The sequence below is a fragment of the Triturus cristatus genome, chromosome 3_2, assembly GCF_964204655.1.
Source record: "Triturus cristatus chromosome 3_2, aTriCri1.1, whole genome shotgun sequence".
NCBI lineage: Eukaryota > Metazoa > Chordata > Amphibia > Caudata > Salamandridae > Triturus > Triturus cristatus.
This window is the reverse complement of record NC_140584.1, coordinates 413443723-413464919: the sequence shown is the minus strand read 5'-3', so window position 1 is coordinate 413464919 and position 21197 is coordinate 413443723. Positions and strand designations below refer to the sequence as shown.

The 21197-nt window shown below is 47.9% G+C and overlaps 1 protein-coding gene across 1 annotated transcript in view; it reads right to left on the bottom strand.

Moving 5' to 3' along the window:
• Positions 1 to 21197, bottom strand: part of PSMB2 (proteasome 20S subunit beta 2) — a 179540-nt gene that overhangs the window by 36588 nt on the left and 121755 nt on the right. Inside the window, exon 4 of the mRNA XM_085647983.1 lies at positions 12138 to 12300. Within this exon, the coding sequence (XP_085504109.1) occupies positions 12138 to 12300 (163 nt within the window). The remainder of the gene's footprint in view (positions 1 to 12137; positions 12301 to 21197) is intronic.

The window sequence follows — 21197 nt, the reverse complement described above, 5'->3', positions numbered from 1 at the left end:
GTTAGAAGCACACCAGTGGCAGAATCTCTTCCATTTCAACTTGTACGTCCTGACTGTAGAGGGTGCTCTTGCTTGGGCCAAAATGTCTCTACAATCCTGCGGGATGTCTAGATGGGCGAACTCATGGTGTTCAGGTTCCAGGCCGATAAGCTCAGTGAGGAGGGATTCGGATGACAAATTCTCCCTTCGCTCATCGTGAGCAGATCTGTCCGAGACTGCAGGAGGATTGGTTGGCATTGGGACAGCAGGAGCAATTCTGAGAACCATGCCTGTCGGGGCCAGCGTGGGGCTATTAGAATCAGGTGGCAAGGTTGTCTCTTCATCTTCCAAAGGACCCGAGGTATGAGGGGAATTGGAGGAAAAGCGTACGCAAATAGATTGCACCAGTTCATCAAAAGGGCATTTCCCTGTGACCCTTTGTGGGGATGCCAGCTTGCATAATCTCGGCATTTTCGGTTCTCCGGCGTAGCAAAGAGATCCAGCCGTGGACGACCCCATTGTTGGAATATCCTCTCTAGAGTTGGTTGGTGTAATTCCCATTCGTGGGTCGATGAGGAGGACCTGCTCAGGGAATCCGCTAGGACATTGGATATTCCTGGTAGATGAACTGCTGTAATCATGATGCGATGACTGAGAGACAAGTCCCAAATTGATTGAGCTAACCTGGACAGACTCGGGGATTTCGTTCCGCCCTGTTTGTTTACATAGTGCATACAGGTTGTGTTGTCTGTCTGTATTAGCACTGATTCTCCTTGGATTAAGGGTAGAAATGATTTTAGAGCCAGAAAAATCGCCATAAGCTCCAACCTGTTGATGTGCCAAGTTCTTTGATGTGTTGACCACCTTCCTTTTACAGAGAGATCTTCCAAATGCGCGCCCCATCCCTCTAATGAGGCGTCTGTCGTGATTGTCCTGTCCGGCGTCACCGACAGAAATGAAGTGCCTTCTGCTAAGTTGGCTGGTATTGTCCACCATTCGAGTGCCGACCTCATTTGATCTGTGACACATACCATGTCGTTGAAAGATCCCGAAACTTGACGCCATTGAACATCCAGTGCTTCCTGGATAGGACGTGTCCTTAGCCTGCAATGAGGCATCAAGGCAATGGACGATGATGCCATCCCCAGAAATGATTTTAACAGTCTTACAGAAACTGACTTTTTTGACCTGATCAAAGTCACCAGCCGTAGTATCTTTTGTAGACGCTCCTGGGAGAGAAACGCTTTTGCTGATACCGTTTCCAGAGTGGCTCCCAGAAAGTCCCTTTGTTGTGAAGGATGAAGTTGGGATTTCGCTGCATTTATGGAGAGACCTAATGAGCGAAACACCTCCTGGCATAGAAGCGTGTGTTGTCGCAGGTGAGTGCTTGACTGTGATTTTAGTAGACAATCGTCTAGGTATGGAAATATTTGCACTCCCTGGAGTCGCAGGAACGCTATCACTGGAGCTAGTACCTTTGTAAACACTCGAGGGGCCGAGCGCAGACCAAACGGTAACACTTTGAATTGGAAATCGTGTTGACCCACTCGAAAACGCAGGAACTTCCGATGACGTTGTAATATAGGGATATGAAAATAGGCATCCTGGAGATCTATCGTTGCCATGAAATCTTCCTGCGAGAGTAAACGCAAGATCTCTACTAGCGTCATCATACGAAAGGATTGGTTCTTTAGATATTTGTTGAGTGCCCTCAGATCGAGGATGGGCCTCCATTCTCCGTTCTTCTTTGTTATGTTATGTTATGTTAAGTGTTGCTTATAAAGCGCACTGACACCGAAGCTTCCTGGCGCTGGTAGACAGAACAAAGTGAGGGGGAGGTAGAGGAACAGAGTCTACGTGGGGGTGGGAAAGAAGTACGTTTTTAGCATTTTCCTAAATTTGAGAAAAGAGGAGCAAGATTTAATAGAGGAAGGGAGGAGGTTCCAGAGCCCGGGGGCTAGGTGAGAGAACCGGCGTCCGCCGAATCTCTTAGTTTTGCTCCTGGGGGTGATCAGCAAGTCGCGGTGGGCGGATCCAAGATTACGTGTGGGGCAGTAAGGGCGGATGGTAGATTTTAGGAAAGCAGGGGAAGGGCAATGAAGTGCCTTAAAGGTGAGACAAGCCACCTTAAAGGCAGCCCTTCGCTCAACCGGGAGCCAATGCAGGTTCGTAAGCAAAGGTTTAGCTGATTGCCATCTGGGTGTTCCATGGATCAGGCGGGCAGCCTGGTTCTGAACGATTTGAAGGCGTTGAGTCAGGTATTGTGGCAAACCGTGGTAAATGGCATTGGAAAAATCCAAACGGGAGAGTACTAGCGAAATGATAGTTTGGGTGAGTGCTGCCGGGGGGAGAAGGTGGCGGATTTTGCGGATCCTCCGAAGTTGGAACATACAGGAGGAAACCACCGCTCCCACCTGAGCAACAAGAGAAAGCTTGGTGTCGATAATGACACCCAGACTTTTTACTGATTTTGCTGGGACGGGGGGGGGGGGGGGGAGCCAAACTCCGGAGGCCAGAACTGTGGACCCCAGTAGGTGGCACTGAGTCCGGGAAGTAGGAGCTCAGTTTTACCGGGGTTCAACTTTAATTGGTTCTGGTTCATCCAGAGTTGGATATGGGTCATGGCTCCATGAAAAGTTGTGATGGCATTAGGTGAATTAAGGGGGAAAATGATTTGGAGATCGTCAGCATAGTTATAGGTGACGATGTCCCATTTCAGAAGCGATTGAATGAGTGGCCGGAGGTAAAGATTAAAGAGGAGCGGGGAGAGGGGAGAGGGAAGAGCCTTGGGGGACACCACAGGATGTGAGAGATTTTTTTACAGTGTAAGGACCAAGGCGGACCGCCTGTGTTCTCCCTGTGAGGAAAGACCTGACCCACTCGAGAGCAACGCCCTGGATGCCCGCCTGTCCGACACGGTGGAGAAGCATGTCATGGTCCACCGTGTCGAACGCGGCCGATAAGTCCAGTAAGACGAGGGCTTGGGGGTTTCCCGCGTCCGCGTTGCCTCTGAGTGTGTCAAGGACTGCCAGAATAACAGCTTCTGTAGAATGGGCAGGTCTGAAGCCGGCCTGGGTAGGTACAAGATAGCCGGAGGATTCAATAAACCCGGACAGGCAGCGAGTGACATGGGCCTCCATGAGTTTAGAAAAATAGGGGAGAAGAGAGATGGGGCGGTAGTTCGATGGCTCCGTCATGTCGGCGCCAGGTTTTTTTAGTAAGGTTACAAGGATAGCTTCCTTGAGGGAAGTGGGGCAAATGCCGCTGCTGAGGGAGCTATTAAGTAGATGTAGAATACTGTCAGGTAGATTAAGACATATGTTCCGCAGAACGGACGGCGGGCAGCAGTCATTTGGGGAGCCAGATTTTACGCGAGTGGCTAGTTCCGCCAAAGAAGAGGAGTCTAGAACCGGGAAAGAAGTGAAGGACAGGGGATTATTGAGGGAGTTATCCAGTAGTGGCAGTTGGTGGAGTGAGGAAATGGATTTTTTGATAGTGGAAATTTTTTCTAGAAAATACGAGTTCAAGGTGTCACAGGCCTCCTGCGTGGGAGTCTGGGCTGGTAGGGTCCTATCATCTGTGGTTAACTCGTTCATAACTCTGAACACCTCCTTCGATTTATTAGCTGCCTGAGATATCCTACTGGCGAAGTGTTCGGTTTTAGCTAAACGAATAGCTATTTTAAATTCTTTGCGAGCGGTCAGATAAGATTGTTTGGCTAGGTCAGAATAATCGTGTCTCCAGATGCGTTCCAGCTGGCGTGTTTTAAGTTTCCGGGCTTTGAGGTCGTCGGAGAACCACCTGTGAGAGTTCCTGTGTTTGGTACAGGGAAATTTGACCAGAGGGGCAAACAAATCGCTGGCCGACTCGAGCCAGGTGGCCACTTTTTGTTCCAGCCCGTCCATGTCGGTGAAGTCAGAAATCACCGGGGAGGAGTCAGCCAGGGCAGTTAGAAATCCCTGGGAGTCATATGAGCTCCATTTACGGGCATGGCCGCCGGCCATCAAGGGAGCGGGGGTCTGAGCAGCAACCGTGATGATAGTGTCTACCAAATGATGGTCGGACCAGGCACACGGACGTATGTCTGGTGGGGACAGCTCCAGGTTGCAGGTCCAGATCTGGTCCAAGACGTGTCCCTTGATATGAGTAGGTTGGGAGACGTGTTGGACAAGGTTCAGGCTTTTAAGCGTCTCAAAAAGCTCAGTGGCATGAGAGCCGGCGTGGCTGTCGCCGAACCAGTAATTCAGGTCGCCGAAAATGGCGAGATGGGAATGCGATATAAGAAGGGAGGATAGTTGTTCACTAAGAGTGGCGGAAAAAGATGGCATGGGATATGGGGGCAGATATAGTAAAAGAAGAGTGAGGGGATCAACATCCGTCTGCACGTTAATAATTAGGTTCTCCACCTCAGGTAGAAGAAGGGAGTATGAAGATATGGATTTAAGGCGCTTAGAAATAATGGCCGCCACCCCACTTATTTGTGATAAGAAAGAACCGGGAATAAAATCCTTTTCCCCTTTGAGATACTGGTACCAACTCTATAGCTCCTTTTTGCCTTAGAAGTCGAACTTGATGTAAAAGTTCCTTGATGTGAGCTGGTGGTGGTCCGGTGGGTGGTGTGGACGGAGGGAATTTGGTGAACTCTAAAGCGTGCCCCTTTTTCACAATGTCCAAAACCCAACGGTCCTTTGTAATGGAGGACCATTGAGAAAAGAACAGAGAGATTCGACCTCCAACTTTGTATGTCTGGTAAGAGTCATTGTCTTTTTGACGCGTTTCCTCTGTATGAGGATTTCCCTCTATACGACTTGGAGGCCTGCGGTCGTGATGATTGTTGGTGCTGGCTATATGAATAGCGGTTGGATCCTTGATTATTGGGTCTGTATTGATTATTCCCCCTTCGAAAATTTGAGGAGGTGCCGCGTCCGCGTGCACCACGAAAATTTTGTCTTTGAAAATGTAAATTTCCGAGAGATTTAGCAGTCTCAGTATCTTTCTTTATGGACTGGAGCGCTTCATCGACGTGATTTCCAAATAACGCCTCTCCGTCATAAGCCATATTTAGAATCATGGACTGCACCTCCTGGCGAAAGGATGTCGATCGTAACCACCTCTGCCTGCGCAGAACAGCCGCTCCAGCACGCTGACGGAAACCCGTGCATGCGATGTCCACTGCACAATCAATCATTTCCGCCGACGTAGCTTCTCCCTCTTGGAGCAACTTCATTGCTTCGCCTTTAGATGGCTCCGGCAGTTCTTGAACCAAAGTTGAAATATCAGCCCACACTTGTCGGTCATAACGACCCAAGATAGCCATGGCATTAGCCGCTCTAACCACAGTAGAGGCCATTGAAGAAAACTTACGCCCTATGGCATCCATTCGACGTCCGTCACGATCCGGTGGTGCGGTGACAGTAGACGCAGGCTTTTTCGCCCTACGTTGCGCTGCCTGCGTAATGACGGACTCAGGTCTTGACTGACCCGTGAGGCATGCTGGGGTTCCTAGTGGTGCCTTATACTTCTTTTCTAATCGAGGCACCTGTGCTGGCAAGGTATTCGGTGTTTTCATCAACTTCTTGCCTTCTTCCCAAATGAAATCCACAATGGGAATAGTATGCGTCTGTTTAAAAGGTTGACTCTTGAAATCATAAAGGAAACAATCTTCCTCTCTGCGCTCCGTTGTCAGTTTAAAACGTTGTGCCGCCCTTTCCATTAGTTGGTGAAAAGTCGCTATGTCCACTGGAGGTGAGTCACCAGATACTACCGGAGAGGGGGATGGTGTTTGTGCCTGGTAATCGTCCCACTCCGCCATATCATCATCATCATCGTTTTCAACATCACCATCATCATCTGGGATTTCACCCTCTTCTCTTTCTTGAGGGACCTCCTCCACAAACTCATGGTGAGGTAAAAACCTCGTTGAAGGCTGTCTTGGTGGTGCTGACGGTAGCAGGGGTGAAGGATTTCCAATCGGCACCGGAGTTATATTTGTCGAAACCACAGGAGTTGACGGAACCCCAGGATGTTGCGGAGACAGAGGAAAACGTTGGTTATAATCGTCCAACATGCGTTGGAGATTAGCTATGAGTGACAATGGCAGAGTCGCCGTTGAATGTTTCGCAGGGACCTGCTGCATGTAAACTGGATCTTCAGCATCACTACTGTCATCCTGGCATTTAATTATTAAGTCGGATGGGCTTTGCGCCGTACCAAAAGATTCAGGTAAACCTTCCTCGGACTCCTGTTCAGAATCTGTCGCAAATAATGGTGATGGAAGCTGCGACTCCTCTACAGGAATAATCTCGTCTTGCCTATCTAGGCCAGTACTAGGTGGCAATGGCATCAAGGGAACCCCAGCGAAAGATGAAACCGGCGCTGAAGTCGCGGGAGGCAGCTGCTCCCTCAATGACCTTTGAGCAGATGATAGTCTGTTCACTTTTATCCTTATTGACGAAACTGCCGTTGACGGCTGCATGGTAGTCACCGAGGACGTTTTCGGAGAGGGCCTCGTCGACGGAGCTACCGTCGATGGAACGGTGGTCGACGGAACAATCGTCGACGAAATTTGTGCCGACAAACTCATCGTCGACGGAGCTGTCGTCGACGGAGCTGTCGTCGACGGAGCTGTCGTCGACGGAGCCGCCGTCGGAATCTTCTTCCTCTTCGTCGACGGCTACCGTCGACGAGATCGACGACGAAGTCGATCTCACACTCTTCGTCGACGACGAAGTCTTCGTCGACGAAACCTTTACCTTCTTCGTCGACGACGATGTAATGGGTAATATAGAAGTCACCGACCTTGTGGTACTGATGGTTACCGTCGACGAGGATAACGTCGACGGGACAATCGTCGACGAACACGCTGCTGATGTCGTCGTCAGAGTCACCGTCGACGAGCCGGACACTGCAAATTTCGTCGTCGGAAGCATCGTCGACGAGGCGGCCGGTGTTTTTCCAGAAAACTGGGAAGTAGACGCCTCAACAGCCTGAGAACTAGGTCTCGAAGGTGACAAAACAGTAGGTGAGTCAGCAGATGTGGCAGATGTCAGAGCCAAAAACAGTTTCTCTTTCTTCAGGAAGGGAGATGGCAACTCCTGCACACTACTGTGCTTTGAGGCTGTCTGGGAACGGCCAGAAATAAGGCTTTCAATATCAGAAACTTGATCCTCCTTATCTTTCAGTCTCTGTAGCCACAATAAGAGACGGCCTTCCCTGTCCTTCAAAGTCTTTGTAGAAAAGGTTCTACAAAATTTACATTTTGCCACCTCATGATCTGGGTACAAACAGTAAATACACTTACTGTGTGGGTCCTCAGAAAATAAACGCAGTTTTCCACACGAAGAACAAGGTCTAAACAAAGATTTCTTACTTGAAGACATTCTGACAGACAAAAAACTGAGCAGAGCTCAGGGAGACTCCCTGTCACACGACGTGCGGTAGAAAATCTGAGGTCAGGAACTCTGAGGAGAAGGTTCTGGAGAGGTGCCGACGCCTGATTGGCTGTAGTTTGGACCAAGATAATGACAGAGATAGACTACAAATGTCTTTTTTCTCTCTCCATGTATCCCTATGGAGATTTCATATAGGTACATTCTTGGTGTTTTTACACCTGCATAACTCTATTTATGGGATTATTTATGTATATTATGACTATATATATTGCTATTTTTATTTACCGTGGGACTCCCACTCCGACGACGGGGAATATTCAAGCATGTGAATCTATGAAAGACACCCCAATACTGGAGAAGGTGGTGACAGGAAAGTATTAGGAGTTCCTTCACCCCTGCTTACTGCCAAGTTGTCGACATGTTTCAGCTGTTGGGAATGTGCCTACAGTTACAGGTCACCACAGTATTCATGAAGACCTTTCAGATCCCAGTTTCTAAAATCCCTCAATGCCCCAAATTGGGAGTCCCCGGAACCAGTTGTTCACGGAGAGAGTAACACACTCCTGTTAATCTGTGGGTAGAGACGAGATGAAAAAAAAGTGGGGTCAGTCATACCGGGGTACCAGTTGTGAACTACAAGTATCACACCTTCCAACCAACCAACACTCTTTTTATCGTGTGTGAATAATTTATACCTCCACGGAGGCCTAGTACCACCTCTGTAGAACAGAAACAAAAGCATGGCAATATCATGCTTCCTCTTCAGGTGTCCCTAGTCGGACCCATCATGCTTGCTTGTCCATACAATATGCTCAAAAGGAACCGTACTTTGCTGAGGCAAAAGTCCCTCATGCTTCCTGTCTCCATCTAAGGAAAAGAAAGACTCAACTCACTGAGTTTACCATTAGCCATGCCTAAAGTGGTGAGTAAGAGGAGACCCCCTGTAGTCACACTCTGGGGTTTTTGCCCCAGCAGAGTACGGTTTCTTTTGAGCATATTGTATGGACGAACAAGTGTGATAGGTCCAACTAGGGACACCTGAAGATGAAGCATGATATTGCCATGCTTTTGCTTCTGTTATACAGAGGTGGTACTAGGCCTCAGTGGAGGTATAAATTATACATACTCGATAAAAAGAGTGCTGGTTAGTTGGAAGGTGTGATACTTGTTGCAGTTTACAACTGGTACCCAGGTATGACTTACCCCAACAGCTGAAACATGTCGACAACTTGGCAGTAAGGAGGGGTGAAGGAACTCCTAATACCTCCCTGTCACCACTATCCTTCACATTTTTAATACTAGTCAGTGGATCTAGGAATAAAAATATTAACAAAAGATACCACTTAACTAGTTTTAATCTTCACTGCACTTTTTCTTTTGGTGATACCAGGATCCATTACCCATTTTATTATTATTTTTATATGTTTGTATTATGTTCTTCCCCCCCCCTTTTGCTCCACCGCAGGTGTTGGTCTGCGCAGGGGTGTATTGTAAGCAAGCCCGATGATGAAGCATGGCACAATTTTGTGATTGAGCAGTGGTTGTTCTGTTCCTCTCCCCCCTTCTTGTGTGTGAGAAGCTAGATAATCGTCCTATTCATCATGGGGAGGTTGAGGGTTGGGAATTTCGCCTTCCTCTAGATCGTCATCTGTTGACAATGGGCTATTCCTTGGCAATGCTCCTATGTTAGAAGCGGGTGTCATCCTGGGTGTAATCGGTCTAGGAAGGGGCCTTGCGGTGGTAGGTGAAGTAGGTTGAGGTAGAACCACTGGTTGTTCATTTGGAGGTTCCGGAAACCTCTTGCGATAGTCCGACAACATTGTCTGTAAATCTTGAAAATGTGGTATAGGGCACTTGAAGGTCCCGGTCTCAGCTGTGATTTAGCATAATACTTATAATGCTACTCCTAATGCCTTTGCTTTGGCTGAGAAGAATAATGTTCGTAATATTGTTTTTCTTATCCTGGCATTTTACCAGGAGCTCCAATGGGCTATGAGCTGGCCTAAAAGGACCGTCATCTGAATCCTCCAGATCCAACAGATGACTTGGGGGAGAGAAGAAACCTTGCTGGGGGAGGTAATCTCAGGTCCCATGTAAGTTTCTATGGTCCTTGTAATTTTTATAGTCATTGATGGTGTTATCTACAAAGGTGTCGCCGAGGGAATGGTCCTAGGCAATGCCAAAAATTGACTTGCGGCTTTTAGCGTTCTCCACCCACCTCCCGTCCACGGGGTCATCATCAGGCTCGTAAGCATTGGTGTCATCAACGATTGTGTTGACGTCGATGGTATTGTCAACAGAGTCTTTGTCGATGATGAAGTTTTCGTTGACGAGATCGGGGCGTCAGTGGGTTAAGTTGTCACCGTTTTGCAGTGGAAGGGCTCAATGAGATGGTAGTAACAGTCGTCGTCAACGATATAGCTGTCGACGGTGAATGTGTTGTCGACGAGGTTTGAGTCAAGTTTTGTGTCTCGATATTGACGGTTCAGAAAAGGATTTATGTGGGCGATCCCCAACCCCTGCAGATGGAGTACTGGGCTCAGGTGTTGCTGCCTCTGATGACAGTTTGTATTTCTTCTTTTTCAGAGATTCTCTGAGGTGATACATCTTAAGAGCTTTTTTGCTTTCTTCAGAGGTCCCTTGGTGCTGGGATCTGGATATTTTGTGAGACATTGTTTAGGTATCACTGTTCTCTTCAGAAGATGATTTCCAAGTTGTTGACATTTGAAGCCACAGAAGAAGCCACCCCTCTTGGTCTTTCAAGGTTTTGGAAGGAAAAGTGTGACAAATGTTATACTTCTTCAACTTATGTTGGGGATAGAGACAGTCCTTATCAAGGTCATCACCATGTACCCTTTTTCATTTTGCAAGTCTTACCAGGTATGAAAAAGGCTTTCTTCGCTGTTTCAGACATTGTAAGAGAAGTAGAAGTATCTTTCCAAGATATAGAAGTAGAAAACTTAAAGTTCAGGTAGGCTCCCTTCACACACAACGTGCAATGAAAATCTGGAGGAAACAGCCTCTCTTGGAGTGTTCTAGAGGGTGCTGTCCCTGATTGGTTGGGGTTTGTAGTTTGGTCCTTTTTTAAAAAGGACATAGATGTTCATAGAAGTGATTGTGCTTTACTGTTGTAGCCTATTATAGTGATAAAAACAGCTTTATTATGGTAGTGTGGGACTCCCATTTTGATGACGGAGAATGATTCAAGCATGTGAATCTATGAAAGATCCAATACTGGAGAAATGGCACAGTGGTCTGATGTGGCGTGAAGAGAAATTGTACTGACATATCAATAAACATGCACTCCTGAGGCCACACATGGTAGCTACCCGTCATGGGGCTACATGATTGATTATCCAGTCCATGGCCCCAATACAACGACTTTTAAAGGAAACAAAGCTTTTCTAAACAAAGTAAATGCAAATTTTAGTCCATGGCAATACAAATTTGTTGTAGAAAAGTAATCTGTAGAAGTGGCTGTCCAGCAGACAACCTGTCCAACATCCCCTCGCACAGTGGTCTTGCAACACAGGCAGAGTTCCTTAATTACTTTACTTCATGGAATGTAAAGATAAAAATTGCTGCGCTACTAGTGTGTGCCCATCTTGGGAGGCATGTGCCAATCACTCTTCATTCTGATCTTATTTTTCCATCTAGCGAACATCAATAACCTTCTGGCTTGACTTTGGGAGGGCCTCCGCCACCCTGCAGTTCAACTTGGTATCAACAACCTATTTCACCCTGCCCTCTACAGTAAACATAAAATGAATCAGGCACAGAGGAGACAAGTGCGGTATTGAGGAACAAGTTACTTACCTTCGGTAATGTCTTATCTGGTAGAGACATGATCTAGGGACCATAGCGTAAGCTCAAGTCACCTGGTCACAGCCATGGTTGTGACTAAGGGTGGGCAAAATTAGTGCAATTTACTGTCGCCAAGAACACAAAATTGCAAATAAATTACACCAAATTATGTGAAATCCAAAAACCAGCATTTGGAGCTATATGCTTATGCAAAATTAGTTTTGGGCTAGAAAAGGCCACACAAAAAAGCCAAGTACAGCAAATAGTAGCTGCTTGCGTCCTGGTCATTTGCGCTGTTCCCATGCATATGCACACATTTGTTTCCGCAAGCAGCCAAATTACGCAATGTGCATTAATAGCATAATTTCATGAATTTTGCATAACAAGTGTAACACGATTATCAAAATTACGCTGTTGCAACAGGAATTTCACCTGGACTTAATTGTGACCTATGCCTCGATTCCCATCAACACATGGTTTGACACCCTGCTCTCCCATCAACAGTGCCCCAAGTGAACCAGGATACGACGCTCCAAAGCCAGCAGCAGATTCATTGTTTGCCAATTTAAATACCACTTCCAAACAAATAATGCTCTTCCACCATGAATGCTGTCATCAACACATCCAACAACACTTTACAGCGACAATCCCATGAATTATGACATGCTGTCAGGTCACGCTCACTGCTGCCAATAACAGGTTAACTATGGCGAACTGAAACTGATCAAGTTAACAAAGCTGGTTTAATTTTACCATAACCAAGTGAACATGATGAGAATTATACCTAGATTGAATGCAACAAGCACTTTAACCAGACCCACACAACTCTTTAAAATGACAACACCAGCAAACGTTTGCAGTACCAAGTGCTGCGATTAGCGAATCGCAGTTCAATTACAGCTCTATCAGAAGTGCTCAATGGGCATTTCAGTGAGTTTATAATGCAAGTCTAGTGACATTTACCTGGTTTGTAGTATCGGTCCAGAATGCTGAGGGTGAGGAAGGCACCGTAACCGTGGGCCGCAAACGGTGCTTGCGCCAGGGCGGCCAAGTAATCCATGTAATAGAGTGAAGGGCCATCATGCTCATCGTACCCTGCCAGCAGCAGATTTACATGGTAAGGGGTCTGGAAATAAAAGAGAAAACAGTTCACGAGCTGCAAAAAATGTAAAACAAACAAAACAACGGAGGAAGAAATGTATAGGTTTACATTATCTAACTCTAAAACAGTAAATTACAAAAGGGCTTATGTGTGTCAATAAAATAGAAGCTTGATTCAACAAACAACCACTCCACGGATCCTCTTGTTCTCTCCTTTGCTGTTCTCCAGCAGGTATGTTGTGTTTTACTGGTGTCATGTTTCTCTCTTTTCTGTGGTACTAAGCAAATTGTACGACCGTACAACGCAGGTAAGTAAATACATCGAATGCCTTTGCCACGCATTTTTAGAACGCATGTTTTTACCGTGAAAATGCATTTACAACGCATGCCAATACCACGCATGGTCTTTAGATTTAAAAACAATGTATTTGTGGGGGGGAAGTACCCCTATCCCCCACCTTACCTTAAATGCGTGGTACTGGCATGCACTGTAAATGTATATTGGCGGTAAAAATATGCATGTTAAAAAATGTGTGGTAAAGGCACAACGAGGTAAAAACCTCGTTGTAAAGAGTTTTTCCTGTGCTTCAGCACGTTCTACGTTTCTTGTCCAAATTTGTTGTGTGGGGCATTGGTGATTCCTTCCGCCCTCCTTGTGGCTTTGCAGAACTTTTGTGGTGCCCCCTCCTATTTTTCACTGACATCTAGAGAAGTAGACTGCAGAGTCCCAAGTAATGCAGAACAAAAAGTTCTGAACTTTGGGAAAGTATATGTCCCTTCTCTGCTGTCATAACATGGCTTTCCTTCTGCGTGTCATAGGTGCTGTGTTAGCACAGTTGGGGAGGCTGACGTGTCCCTAGTTGCTTTACAACAGCAGGGCGCAGAGTATCACTTGACACAGGAGGGCATTGTGGGTTGCTAGGAAGCCACACAACTTCCAGAGGTACATGTGTCATCTCATATCTCTGAAGTACAACAGGCTAAAAAGGCAGGCAAAATCAGCAACTGGTATAGACTTCCCCAAACACCACTCGTGTCTGGCCATTTCCAAATCTCGTGTCCAGGTATAACACACCTAGCCTTCTACTGGTCTTTCCTCCATTGCTTCGACTACTGAACCTTAAATCTTTCCACTACTAAGAGGGTTTGATTTCTTGGTTAGACATGGGTGAAGGTTAAATGGAGGCTTGTATTGTTTTTCCTTTTCTCACTTCAAGACTATGCAATTCACCTTGGGTGGCGAATTCCCTTACCGAGCCATCAGTCTTAGAGGAGATAAATTCCTCCTTGTGCAGAGGTATGAAAATCAATACAATTAGAGGCTGCTCACCCTCTCCCGAATCTGACTGTTCTAAACATACAAGCATCCTCCCCCTTCCCATCACTTCCCTTCCCGACGACTATGTAGGAAAGGCGCCCAGGAAGTGCTCTTCTAAACACACGCGAAACATCTACAACAATGCCCCAACCAACTGAAACCTGATTTCAGGGATGCTTCCCTCTCATCTCCCTAAAATAAACAAGCTACTTACCCTGCGGTAATGCCTTTTCTAGCAGAGACTATCTACCCGCAGATTTCTCACCTTGTGAATTTTCCCAGGAGTAACTTTCATAGCAATTCTCACGCGTGCCCACAGGAGCTCTGCGTCTGATCCATCCCGCCTTGGACATTACATCAGGGCCACTATATGTACACCACCTCTGCAAGCTGATGTTCGGTTTTTTAGGTCTCGCTCGCGAGATTTAATGTTTTTTAGTACGGGGCTTGAACTCGCCCCTCTTCTCCATTGGCTGGCTTCCTAAATGGAGGTCAGCCATTGGAGGGGAGGGGCGTCTGTCTGTTTAAGCCCAGTCTTTTCGGATTCGGGGGCGTGTTTTTTACTTTCTTTCTCTCCTCTGGAATGTAAAAAACATTCCAGCCAATGGCAAGAGGAGAGAAAGAAAAACACGCCCCGAATCTGAAAATGCCGCTGCGTTTCTCCGAGGCATTTCTGCTTGACCTCGGAGAAAGGCGGCAGTGTTCATGGCTGTCGCTGCCCAGGTGAGATCCAGACCGCTCCCCTACACAAGTACACGGCCTCTTCACGCAGCAGAATGCCCCTACACAACTACACAGCCTCTTCACGCAGCAGCCTGCCCCTACACAACCACACGACTTCTTAACACAGCAACAGTCTGACACTACACAAGCACACAGCCTCTTCGCGAGTCCTCGCACTGCCCAACACATCAGCATAGCCCTTCAAAGCAACCAAGCATAATACCCAGATTGTACCACACAACAAAACTGCCGCCTGGCCATCACACCGCATCGGATCCTACCAGCGACCACCGCCCACCCTGTAGACAGCACACTTCTTTTAGACTCTCTCCAATCTGACCCTCCAACTGCCCACGACAGCACAACCTCTCCCCAGCCTAGCCTGTGTCCCTTCAACAGCACGACCTCTTCGTTGACACATTACCACCGCCTGCCCCTGCATAACAGCAGTGCTGGTGTCTCCTTTCACACAGCACGGCCCGTGATCACAGTACCGAGCCCCGCCATGCCGCAGCAACCAAACACACCGTATTGTGTCCTGCATCAGTATCTGAGGACAGTGGAAGCCTTTGGAGGGGCCTATAGTGTGTCTTGTTTGCAGCTCATCTTTTCAAGTTCTTACAGTTTTAGACGTGTCCCTCAAATGCTTGCTAGCAATCCTTCCCCGCCAGCTGCCAATCTATACCACACCGCCCCTGCCCACCCTGCAGCTGGGTGCCTCGATGCCCTGGTCCGCCCAGATACACACATTGCAGAATGCCTTTCATTCACCACACGGGAGCCCAGCGCACCTCGCAGGAACAATCGTCCTGCGTGTACGCCATGCAGCAGTGAGTGCACGCCCACCATCTACAGGAGCAGCCTGCGTGCACCAAAACTGATCGCCCCACAACTACAGGAGCAGCATGCTCCACACCGCTGCAGCCGGTGTGCATCAGAGCCTGCGCGTCCACCATCTACAGGAGCAGCCTGCGTGCACCAAAGACTGAACGCCCCCCAACTACAGGAGCAGCATGCTCTACACCGCTGCAGCCTGTGTGCATCAGAGCCTGCGCGTCCACCATCTACAGGAGCAGCCTGCTCCACACCGTGCCCCCGCAAGCACACCGCAACGGTTCGTTGCAGCTACCGCAGGCTAGCTGCACTTTCTGCAACCGAGCCTCTGCGCCCCGCACACACGCCGGCTTCCACCACAGCAAAGGCGGGGGTGTGTGCCAAGAGCAGTCCAGCCCATAAACAGGCGACAGACGGCCCTTCTCCCCTCCACATCTGCATTGGATACTCCATCATGCTGCCCGCCTCCCCCGCACCCCGCCTGGCCACAGACAAACACAGACATCCTTCCTGCCCGCACACGCACCCAGCAGCCCGTCCCTCCCTCGGCTGGGCTGCGTGCCATGCACTGCAGGATGGGCGGAGCCGCGTTCCAATGCCATGCAGGGTAGTCCTGTGCCTTGCTTCTAGTTATGCCCCCCACCGCCTGTGTGCCATGCACTACAGGATGGGCAGAGCCGCGTTCCAATGCCGTGCAGGGTAGTCCTGTGCCTTGCTTATAGTGATGCCCCCCTAACCGCCTGCGTGCCATGCACTGCAGGATGGGTGGAGCCGCGTTCCAATGCCATGCAGGGTAGTCCTGTGCCTTGCTTCTAGTGATGCCCCCCCCCGCCTGCGTGCCTGCAGTTCTAAGGATACTGGAAAATCCGGAACTACTGTAGGCCAACGTTGAGGGGCACGTACACGGGGTAATTCCTAAATGAAAGGTCATTCGTGGTGAGTGCGTACCCATCCCTCAAAGGCATTTTAATACCCGATGGCAGAACTTGAGACGCCCCAGTCTGGAACGGGTTAACAACTGGTATGTTCAACACATGTCCGAGGGTTTCCGCTCCCAGCCCTTAGCTCAAGAACCTCTGTACATTCAGAGGCATCCGTTTGTTTTGGAGCACAGGGGCCTTATGCAATGTAAATAAATGCCGACGTAGTGGGGGGTGGGGAGGGAGGGGGATGCCTCTGTGTGTGTGGGTGGCTGTGTGTGTGGGTGGGTGGCTCTGTGTGTGGGTGCAAATGCAATAGGTCTCGCATTTGAGAGTGATTAAGATATTGACATTGTAAATAACAATGCCATTTCTTTAAATGTTTTAAAAACAAAAACATAAACAAAAATAATGTCATGAGCAATGCCAATAGCTCTAACTTTAACAATGCCGAGACCATTGCATTGTAAATGCTTGTCTGATCTCTGTCCACGTCTACGGGCATGGAGCCTCTGAAACCAGTTTATGGCCGTTTGTAGACTTTAGTTTGGATTCTTGTTAAAGGACTATATGAGCCCATTCCACAAAACAGAGACGAGGGTGGGTTGGCGAAGAATGTGCGATTAGATAAGAGTTTCTGCCAAAAAATCGTTGGCAAAGGTAAGTAACCTGTTCTTCTGATATAGATGTATAAACATAGATTCCTTCCCTTGTTAATAGACGCACAAGCAGTGCAACCACAGTGGGGAGTGTATGGAATGGCTCAGGCCAGGAAATCCTTCAGAAAAGATTGGACGCAGTGCCAATCCCGCCAGAATTGGCTATCCAGGCAGCAATGCTTTGTGAACCTACGGAGGGACGCTTCTGCAGCAGCCTAGCAAATGTTCATGACTGGGGCAGTGTTGTGGTAATAGCCTTCAGTTTGATGGAATGAGCATGCAAGCCTTCTGGGGACTGCTTTTTGGCTTACCCATCGCAGATCTTGATGCACAGTCAATCGATCTTGAGTTTTGTTCTCTTTTGTACAGCATGTGACTTTTAGTCTCAGAGAAACAGACGAAAAATTGTTTGTCATGTCGTCTCTGATTCACTCCACATAGAAGCCAAATGCCTGTTTAGGGTCAAGGCAATGAAGCTCCCCTTCCTCTCTGGATGGGTGAGGTGCTGCATAGAGAGCCGGCAAGGAAATGGATTGCCTTATGTGGAATGGTGTTGCTGTCTTGGGCAGGAATGCTGCTTTTGTCCGGAGGACTAATTTGTCCAGGAAGAATGACTTATAGGGAGAGGGTCCCTGGAATTCACTCTTTTGCCTGACTGATGTTATGGCGACAAGGAATGCTGTCTTGATGGTAAGAAGACAATCAGAGGGACTGTGCATGGGTTAGTAGGGTGTGCACATCAAGTAGGTGAGTACCAAATTAAGGCCGCATTGCGGCATGACAAAGTGGGGCTGAACATATGGACCAGCCCCTTCAAAAACACATCAGAACAGGTGCGAGAAGAGGGATGGCCTTTTCATGTAAATGTAAGAAGCCCGAAAGGGCTGAAAGGTAACCTTTAATTGTTGCCACAGCAAGGCTTTGCAGGGCTAAAGACAGACAAAATAAGAGAACATCCAATAACTCTGCATTCAGGGGTTGGATGTGTCGAGAGGACCACCAGACAACAAACTTCTTCAAGCATCCTACATATATCAATTTGGTTGATGGAAGCCTAGCTGCCAGATGACACCAACTATTTCAGAGAAAGATCGAAAGCCATTAGTGCCACTGTTCAATTTCCACGCAGGAAGGTGTAGACTGTGCAGACTCCGGTGGAAGATTCCTGCTGCGAAAGGAAGTCCTCCTAAAAGGCCAACATATGGCCAGAAGTTTGGGTACTACACTTTCCTCCCCCAGTCCGGAGCCACTAGGATGACTTGGACTTGGTCTCTCTTGATCTTCTTGAGTACTCTGGACAGGAGAGGGAAGGGCAGAAAGGTATACAGGAGTCCTGGCCTCCAATACTGGCAGAAGGCATCTCTGAGGGAGGAAATCTGCCTTGGGAACTGAACTGGACAAACGTTTCAACAGTGTTCTCCAAGGTGGCCAATAGATCGATCTAGGGTCCTCCCCATTTGTGGAAGATGCACTGTGCCACGTATGAGTGAAACCGACATTCGTGATCTGCAATGTTGGCAGTGTTCATATGCTCCGGTGTTTAAAGATCCTGATAGATGCTGGGCAATGAGGGAGATGCCCTAAGCGCTCAACCACTTGCAGAGGTACAGAGTCTTCTGGTAGAGGACCCACGGCTCCTCTGCCCAGTTTTCTGCATTACCACACAGCAAGCTGTTATCTGTTACAACCTGCACCCATTCCTCTTTCATCGCCGGGAGGAACGTTTTCAGTGCCATTCAGTTTGCTCGCAACTCCAACAGGCTGATGTGAAGGCAAGCTTCCTCGGAGATTAGAGTCCTCTGAACTCAAACTCGCCCACATGACCTTCGCAACCCACCAACGAAGCATCTATGATGATTGTTAGTAGTGGATGGGGTAGGGAGAGGGGTCTGCTACAGGTAAAGTCACAATTGAGTAGCCAACACTGCAGATCTTCTCAGAGCTGCTTAGACACCTTGATGGACTCAGATAGGTACCCTTGGTGCTAAGCCCACTGGGAGTAGACCCCAATACAGAGACTGCATGTGCCACCTGGTGTAATCCACAAGCCAGATGCAGGAGGCAGAAGCCACTCTCACAGACTCAAATTGAAGATTGAAACATCAGGATCATAGCCCGAATGCCCTGGACTCGCTGAGATGGAGGGATGGCTCAGAAGAGCATCATATCCACAATGTATCCAATGAAATGGGAGCTGGTGTGACTTTGGCATGCTGAGGGCAAACCCCAATTATGTCAACAGGTTGGTCGCCATTTGGAGGTGGTTTAAAACTGTTTGAGGCGAATCCACTTTCATCAGTCAGTCGTCGAGAAAGGGAAGACTGGTATTCTCAACCTTGGCAGATGTGCTGTGACCACCGCCATCACCCTTGTGAATTTCTGCGGTGCACTGGTAAGGCCAAACGGTTGTACTGTGAACTGAAAGTGCTCTTGGCCTATCTGAAACCACAGGTAACGACTGCAGGACAGAGATGGAAAAATATGCATGCTGCAACTCCAGCGTTGCCATCCAGTTCCCTGGGTCCAGGGGCCAACAGAACTTCAGCCAGGGTGAGCATTATGAACTTGTTCTTTTGGAGAAAAACGTTCAGAGGGCAAAGGTCGAGGATGGGGTGGAGGCCTTCGTCCTCTATCTGTGCCAGTATGTAACTGGAATAGCAACCAGTCCCATATACCAATGCAGGTACGCTCTGTAGTGCTCCATCGTCAAAAAGAGCTTGAAGTTCTCCACTGAGTACGGACAAGTGGTTCTCTGGAAGATGTAGTATGGGTGGCTTACCTGTGGGGTAAGATACAAAGGGAATCAAATATCAGTTTTGGATTATCTGGAGTACCCTTTGATGCTCCTCCACCAGGGAGGTGAAAGAAGATGCATCTACCAACTGATTTCACTGCAAAGAACAAACTATAGTGGTGTGCTGCAGCTTCAGGAATGTGGGGGCTGGGGTTTGGGTAGTTCATTGCCCCTGGGGACCTGGATTCTATCACTTTAATCCCCAGTCTCGACAGGGATGGGAGGCCTGTTGTTGCAGACGTTCATATTGTCTCAGTCTCTGTTTGGTAGCCCTACAGAAGCCTCAAGAAAGGGGCACTGCTATTCGGGAAACCAATGTAGCCATGTCGAGAGGACAGGCAGTGGCCGCACTCTCTTTAAATCTTTTATGGGCTGAGTCTGCCTTTGATCCGAACAGTGTAGTCGTTGAAGCGCATATCCATGAGGGACTATTGCACACCAAAAGAGAAGCTAGGCGAGCGAATCCAGGCATTGCACCTAAGCACCACGCTGGTGCCAACTGCCCCGCCTATTCAGTCGGTAGTGTCCACACCGGATCTGACTATTTTACTGCATCCCGTCAGTCCAAAATAAGCCTCTGTAAGGTTGGACCTAGATCCACTGATACAGCTGGCAAGATGTCAGCCATCCTGTCCCATAAAGCATTTAAATAGCTGCTCAGGAGGCATGTTGTATTGACAGATGGTAGGGCGAGGCGGATGGAGGAGAAAATGCAGTCCGTATGGACTACCTGTCAGGTTGAGTGAATGGGAATGAGCTGGGATCCAAGTAGCTTGTAGATGTTCTGAACCACCAAACTCTCTGGAGTAAGATGGTGTATATGCTTGAGGGCTCGACAAATCTAAAAAATCTAACTTGACCTGCAGGTCGAGTGAGTAGACTTTTGTACTCTACCTAACAGCAATACACTCGACCCACAAATTGATCGCATATGAATTGTACGCCTCCAGCAATTAGGCCCCTGCCCCCCTGGGACCAAGCATTTGCTCCCATGCTTCAAATCTATTCCATGCAATGTGTACTGGTTGCTACATACGAGGCGGTAGATTGGGGCATCAGGGACTTTTCAGTAATTCAAACACAGGAAAGTTGTTGTTTTTTTTTTAAAGCGTTTATCTGCCCCTCTTTCCACCCCACATTTCATTTGCCTTAGTGAGCTGGGTCTAAGCTACATAAATGACAACATTCAAATCCAGCTAATGGCTATCGATTTGGAAAAATGAGGCAGCGTCATTAACAAGAGATACAAGATTTGCAATTCAATAGATCTCGCATTACTGAGTATGAGCTATTGGCGCGCCGTAGCATTATTTTTTGCAACGCCAATAGCTCAAACTTTCAGTTATTCGAGAACTACTGCATTGCAAATGCTTGTTTAGAAGGAAGGGCAGATTACAGCCCCTCTTCCTACCATTGTCTGCCTACATTTTTTTCGGAGTATTATATAGCGCGAACTTGACCCGAAGGTATCAGAGCGCTTTACACGAGCACCAGTTGCGTTACATGAGGATGCATTCATTTTTGATAGGCACATGATGGAGATGAAATGATTTGCCCAGAATCACAGGATGTTGCGCGCATTCATTGAGATCTGGTGTTTAAAGAATGACTGTAACGCTAAAGAGTTTACTTTGAGTAAGGGAGGAATTCTAGGCCCCTCATTAAAAGTACTTC